The sequence below is a fragment of the Boleophthalmus pectinirostris genome, unplaced genomic scaffold (assembly GCF_026225935.1).
Source record: "Boleophthalmus pectinirostris isolate CB_2022bp ecotype Guang Dong unplaced genomic scaffold, ASM2622593v1 HiC_scaffold_21, whole genome shotgun sequence".
NCBI lineage: Eukaryota > Metazoa > Chordata > Actinopteri > Gobiiformes > Gobiidae > Boleophthalmus > Boleophthalmus pectinirostris.
The window spans coordinates 20,836,500-20,843,623 of record NW_026571175.1 but is presented as its reverse complement, the minus strand read 5'-3'; the positions used below and the strand labels follow the sequence as shown (position 1 = coordinate 20,843,623).

Here is a 7,124-nt window from a genome sequence, read left to right as displayed (position 1 = left end):
GAAAAAAGTGTTGAACGCGTGCGCGGCTGTCAGCTGACGGCAGCGCGCAGTGATACGAACGGAGAGAAAATAGCGCCAAGCGATTATGAGGTCTGAGCATGGATCTATTAAAATAGATCGTTTCTGAGTTTTTTGGTGAAAACGTTTTTGTGATGCAAATGTCTCACTCCTTTGAACACATATTGTTTTGAGAAGAAAAACGCTTTATTTTCGTGACCCCAGCCAACTTGCCGGATTACTTTAGTAAGCACAAAAACCGGGCAGGAACTCGGCTCACCGGACTGGACTGTCGGGGTAAGTAGTGTTGATGCATGACACTGCGGACGGCGATGCCATACAGAATCATGTCAAAAAACCCATACTATCGCTTTATCTCTTGACCTACTTTTACACACAGGATAGGTTTGGATAGTATTTTTCTCTTAACAAATAAAATAATCATAGAAAAACAGCATTTTATTTCTTGGGTTATCTTGGTTTAATATTTAAATGTGTTTGATGATTTGAAACAGTTAAGTATGACACACAAAAGGAAAGGGGGCAAATTTTTCACAGCACTGTAACGTTTTTTGGCTACATAATTCCATATATCTTCATATATTTGATGTCTTCTGTATGTAAATAAAATGTAGAAAGTAGTAAACAGTAATACAGTAATATATATGTATATATATGTGTGTGTGTGTGTGTAAAAGTTTTAGTTCATACTTCTAACTTCTGTTGAAGACAATGGACTTGTAAATAATTCAATAATTCTTTTGTCCAGCGATGACAGGAGTACAGGAGTAGCTGCTAAAGGAAGAAAACAAAATTAGAAGATCTATTTTCAATGGATACTGGTAATAATAGCTGTAAAAGAAAACTCTCACCTGGGATTAGGCTAAGAGCTAACTCCAAGATAGAAAAAAATCTCTTCAACACTACCTGTTGGCATATTAAATTGTAATGTATAAAATTAAAGTTGAAGATGTTATATAAAAATAGATTTATTATTGGTAACACGTTAAGATGCATATTACAGAAATAACACAGGTTTAAGGACTTTATATGATGAGAAAAGCCAAAATACTGAGTAATTATTAACACTGTAGAAATGCTTAAAAATGTTCAGATTTATTTACAACGAACATTTCAGTATCTTCTATGAAGCTGAAGATGCAAAATTCAAATTAAAGTGTGCATAACAAGTTAGACTACTCAGTTCTCTAAAACATAGCTAACATCATAGATTTAAAGGGCCTGTATTACCCTGTTTTGTGATCTGTTTTGTTTTGTGATCTATTTTGTGATCTGTTATAATGTTGTTTCCTCATCACAAACATAACCGGAATTGTGTCACACAAGTTTAACACACAGCCCCTGCATATTTATGTTGAGTTCTTCTCTCAAACTGAAAAAATACTTTGTGATGTCATCTGGTAATACAGGAATTGCTCCACTGTGTTTTTAAACTCCAAACACCTTCAGTAGAATCATTTGGATCATTTCTGCCATGGGAATTCCAATATGATTTCTGATACTGAACTTGAAAACTATCACTACATGACATCACAAGGTGGAACTTTGGAGATGTAGACAGACTAATGATAAAGGGTTGTTCAAACGTGTGAGTAAAACAAAGCACAACTCCAGGTATGTTTTGGATGAGGTATCATGGCTTAAAGCTCAAAAGAGTCAATTTTGCACAATATATGACAAACACCTTTATTTTGTTAAATTATGTATTCCTTGCTTGTAAATTGCCTTCACATTTTGAATGGAATTAATGGTAGCGGGATTTCATTTTATAACTCTCTGCTACTTTCTATATTTTCCAACTTTGTGTTTCTATTTTTCTTCACAAACTGCTGGTGTAAACTTGTAATGACTATTTACATCAGGTATTATCCCACCTAACCAAGTAATAATTAGAAAAATATATTAATCTGTCAAGTGCACTTTAAGGTGGTTTGGGCATGCACAGAAGAGCTAAAGCTATAGCTCCATCAATCAAGGCAGCTGTGGCTCCAGTTTTTCTGGTTGCAGTGCAGCGCTACAGTCTGTGGCCCCGCCTGTTGGAGCTTGAGAGAACTCATCTTATGGTCCAGCTCATCCATGAAGCCCTCATCCACAGACTCGCTGTCCTCTCCCTCAGCTTCAGAGGGCAGAAACACATGGAGGTGGGGCCTGGAGGGTCCTGAGACTGCAGCAGGAGTGGGGCGGGGAGTACACACAGGGAGGCAGGTTTTACCCACCACAGAGAGGGACTCGGACAGAGGAGAGACCTGAGAGTACACAGGGAAAGGTTTATTTTAAAAAGCTGTCCAAATGCACATTCTTCGACCTGTGACTGATATCATATTATATTAATCATATTTGAGCACACACACACACCAAAGACATGTAGTCAAATATATGTCAGATATTTTTTTTCTACACTCTCCATCCCACTAAACAAAATCAACACATCATTATTAATACTAATGCTATACACATAAATACAATGAAATATATGTGTAAACATATGATACTGCGGGCGTGGACAATTCTTTTTTTTGTTTGGGTCCAAGGATGGAGTAAAGGGCTGACCCTGATCATTGTGGAATGTGGGCTGTTGTAACCTATTACTGATTTAGACAATATGAAAGAATTTCACTTTAGATAATCACATTTCTTCAAACTATAATCACACAAATGTTACTTTACTTGTGAGGCCGCAGTTCTGAACTCGGAGGAGACTGTATGTGAATGTCGTCTCTTGGCTTTAGTTTTGAGGCTGGGCTGGATGGACCTGGAAAAGTGCAGGTAGAGGGGTCTGGAGGTGCCCTGGGGGTGGGAGTGGTCCTGGGGCAGAGGTGGGGGTGGGTTGGGGCTGAGAGTGGAGGGTTTTATAAAAGAGGAGGAGACAGGGGCACGTTTATGGAGCAAGTTGGGACCACAGGCACAAGACAGACCCCCAAATAAAACACTGTCATTGTGAGGGAACAGAGAGGGCTCACTGAGGCTGTGGAGAGACAACAAACAGGTACATTGTAAATTTGGACTGTTCCAGACTAAGGTTAGATTCTGATCAATGCTGTAATTCAAATTAAATAATCACATAAATAGGGCATAATAGGCAGTTTTCTGAATTTGTATAAGACCATATGGTAATACAGTAATAAAGTGTAAATAATATTCATTGTGGTTGACCTGTCAAAATTGCTATCAAATACCGAGCCCCCTTCTTATCATTACAGTACTATTACAGACTAGTTTAAAGTATGATGTCTATGCATTCACAGGACTGACTTAATTGTCCCTACACCTGTAGACAAAAACAATAACATTACACTGTATTTGTATTCACCTTTGTGGTTAAGTCGTTTCTAAAAGCACAGCTGCCCCAAGCTTGACTGATGGAAACATGGCTGCCAATCTGCGCCAGTAGCCTCTATGAGCATTACTAATCATATGCAAACACTATTCATACTTAGACAAGTTGAGTAAAGTGTCTTGCCCAAGAACACAACAGTAGTATGCACTGGTTGGAGCTAGGAATGAACTGCCTACAACTGAGAGTGATCGAAAGATGTGGTACATTCTGGCAAAAACAACTGCGTTTTTATGGAGACAAAACTGATGGCCTCTTCACTAAAAAAGTGACATTTAATTGAATAATGTAAAATTTTAGAGTGTTCTGAGCAACCAGCTCAAAAAAAACAAAACAATATAGAATACAGTGGCAAGGAAAATATTGGCACTATTTTTTTTTTTATTTGTTAAGGTTATAGTGGTTATATTTTTAAATCAGAAAGTGTGCCACTACTCAAAATGGTTTAAAAATACTGGCTTAAGGTACTTTACATCTAATTTGTATTCAAGATGCATAAATCTATAGTTTGTAATTGTCCTGATGTGGTCCTGATTGGCAGCGTTATTGCTGATAATTTGTGATGGTTATTTAACACTGTGTGTTCTGGGTGAGAGGAGTCCATCAAATAGTCATGTGTGAGTGAGGGAGGTGTTCTCTCTGGTTTCAGGCCGAGTTCAGCCAACGTGCACCGCTGTCCGCTTCACCTGCACCGGATCAGGTTCAGTTTCAGACTTGAGATTTGCTCTGGGCCTCGGTGCTCACAGCTCCCAAATGCTACATAATCCTATCAAACTATGACTTCAACAGGAAACTCTCACACTGTAATTCCAGACGGTGAAAAGTGACAACCACTCTCACTGAAATGAAGAGATGAGAGATATTGAGCACTAACCATGCAAAAACAATTGTATATCTATTTAATTATGCATTATTCACTTAGGTTTACAGTGATCACTAATAATGGGCCACTTTAAAGATGCACTGAGTAACTTTTCTGCTGGAGGGTCCGCTACCTGCCTGTCATAGAGATATTATTGCTTTGTCTGGAATGTTCTATTACATTAAACATACCCATCTAGTATTTATTCATTATGGGTGTTTCCATTGTTCAAAAATACAAAATTTTGTGAATAGGGACAACTCTCCACAGATCTGAAGTGTAATAGATGGATTGTGATAGACAAGTTTAATCTACTGTGAAACATCTCAGGAACAGCAATAACATTTCCACAGAGAAAAACGGACTCTAAACTAAAAATGTTACACATTGCACCTTTAAGGTTCAATTAATAATTATAATGGATTTATTTTATGGAAATGTATGTATTGCTTTTTTGGACTCTCAAAGATGCTTCACAGAGCATTATTCATTCACTCCACACTCAGTGGTGCTGTAGTCACAGCTGCCCTGGGCAGACTGATGGAATAACATGTGAGTCCAGTTTAGCCACAATGTCGATGTGATTATTGTGCAACTGTGAATAAACCCTTAGACAGAGAATAATCAAACCCACACTTGTTTAAAGGTTGTATGGAGGATTTTTTAAAATATTTTTTCAAATTGTCAATGAAAGTTCAAAATAGAATTATAAAGAAGAAGCAGCCTTGTAATTATGATGACCAAAAAAAAAAAAAAAAGAATGAAAATCCATCAACTGTGGATGTAGTGAGGGCAGATAAACATCAGCCAATAGATAACAAGGCTACCTCTTTATCTATTGGCTGTTAGGTTGTCAATCAAACTCCCTACGTTTCTAGCGTCGCTGACTTGCCGACGCGCTGGGATTGTGTGGTTTATGTACGCGGTTCATGTTTAGCGGTTCTTGGCGTCTTTTTTGAACTGTAGCTCTCAGTTTGCACAAATTTTGTTTTAATGGCAGAGAAGAATTCACGACCGGTTCACCGCAAAAGAAAGTCAGTTTTTGACGTTGCTGAAAGAAGAAGAGAAGGGAAAAAAGGTGTGAAGCGCAACATTTAAAAAAGGACAAACAGTCGCTGCATTTCTCTTTCCTTGGAAAATCTTCTATACAACCTTTAACTCTGTCTGCCGCCTGCTCGTCTTGTACGTGGTGCCATGTATTTGTCTTAGGTATTTTGGCCATCTCAACAAATAGACTAAAGTTAAAGATGCACTATACGTTTTCTGTCACCCGTCTCTGGAAAGGTCTCTGCATTGCCTAAAATGTTCCACTCTATGGCATTAAAATTACACGTCTTGCATTTATTAAATTGCAAGTGTTTTATTGCTCATAAAAATGCATCAAGCCCATTTCTTACTGAGGGCAGAGTTGCCTCTCCACAGATGTAACCTGTAACTTGGTGGGCTCCTGCTCTGCTTTCCTTCATGAATCTAGAATATCCTCCTGGGGTACAGACCCTCTAAATGTAGCCGACTGAATAAGACCAATAGACTTGTGATATGTAGCCTACTTTGCAGCCTCCATGGGTGTTCAACATCTGGTTAATGGCATAATTTCTCAGCGCACCACAAAAATCCACACTTTTGCAAATACAAATCTTTACAAATCTTTCAGTCATATTCATTTTGTTTGCATTCTTTTTCTTTTGTCTCACCTGAGCCGGGCCATGCCGCTTTTCCTCCGCGGACCTTTAGCGGTGAGCGCGGGCAGTCGGACCCGGGCTCCGACAGCTGTGGGCGGCGGCGGTGCTGGAACAGTCCCACTGTTTAGCGAATACGTTTGGACCGAAACACTGCTCCCATATTTCTGTCTTTGAAGCCACGGTCCTCCTCCTGTGTCCAATCCCAAACCGAGCACCGCTGCTGGGGGCTCCGTACCACTGGACACACTCATTTTATTATCCAAAATTTGATGCGTAAAAGTTGAAGATAGCGGTTTTCTTTTCACCTAAAGTTCAAAGCTCCCCCTTCTAGTTTGAGATAGCATGTCTAGTGAAAGAAACCGGTGCCCCTGAATGGACCCGGATCTGTTTTTGTGTACCTGGGGGTTGAACCGACAACTCGAGACGCGATTATCGGCCTTCCCGTGTGGGCGGCAGCGGGCCAGCCATGAATGTTGCATGTCCATAAAAGATGCATGGACCGGCGCTAGTTTAGGGAGGACACCACTTGACAATGTCCATCTCCTTTCCCTCAAAGACAGCTCGGTTTACACAGGCAGTCAGCAGGTGGCACACAGATGGAGATATGGAGAATACAATAGGGACTAAGTAGAGCAAGTTTGATAAGCACTTCCTCCTATTAACATGAGAATTAAGTCACGTGAATGAAGTGGTTCAGTAGCGCGCGCTCCGACCTCTTTTATAAATTAACTTTTTTGCGTGCATTTAGAATTTTGTCAAAGCAGTAAGTCATACGGATTTAAGATATCACATGTCTGTCCTATTCAGACTAATTAGTTGAAGATAAGTATATAATATAATAAACTGAGATAGTTTTGGCTCTTCTTTACTGTACGTGGCCTTCCCTATGTGACAAGTGAAGACATAAATAGTGTTAAATAATGAACGACAGAACAGAGAGGGCTCACAGTGGCTTATATAACAAAGTACAATGTTTAAGCAATCTACCGTTCAAGTGAAGGTAGACTTTATATCAGTTTAAGTACAGTTTGGGTTGGCCTCTTATTTTATTGCTGTTCAAATGTAAAAAAGTCAAAATTACCTACTTTTGCCCTTTCTCATAATTCTTGGTTATAGCAAGGCCTGGACTAACCCAAGTTTTGCCAATTCGATAGTATTAACTTGTTAATACTAGATAACATTTTTGGATAATATCGAGTGGTATTGTACAATGTTACAATACGCCATG

At 39.1% G+C, this 7,124-nt stretch overlaps 1 protein-coding gene across 1 annotated transcript; it reads right to left on the bottom strand.

Moving 5' to 3' along the window:
- Positions 1–478: 478 nt before the first annotated feature.
- On the bottom strand, positions 479–7,015 carry LOC129410103 (uncharacterized). The gene is made up of 3 exons (XM_055157462.1): positions 5,909–7,015; positions 2,686–2,983; positions 479–2,264 (listed from the first exon to the last, which is right to left on the bottom strand). The coding sequence occupies exons 1-3, from the start codon at positions 6,145–6,147 to the stop codon at positions 1,986–1,988; spliced, it is 816 nt and encodes a 271-aa protein (XP_055013437.1). The 5' UTR covers positions 6,148–7,015; the 3' UTR covers positions 479–1,985.
- Between the last annotated feature and the right edge of the window lie 109 nt (positions 7,016–7,124).

Coding starts and splice junctions, on each gene's coding strand:
- LOC129410103 (XM_055157462.1), bottom strand. CDS start 6,147: ATGAGTGTGTCCAGTGGTACGGAGCCCCCAGCAGCGGTGCTCGGTTTG. Junction 2,984..5,908: donor AGCGGCATGGCCCGGCTCAG/GTGAGACAAAAG, acceptor GTCTCTCCACAG/CCTCAGTGAGCCCTCTCTGT. Junction 2,265..2,685: donor TCAGAACTGCGGCCTCACAA/GTAAAGTAACAT, acceptor GTGTACTCTCAG/GTCTCTCCTCTGTCCGAGTC.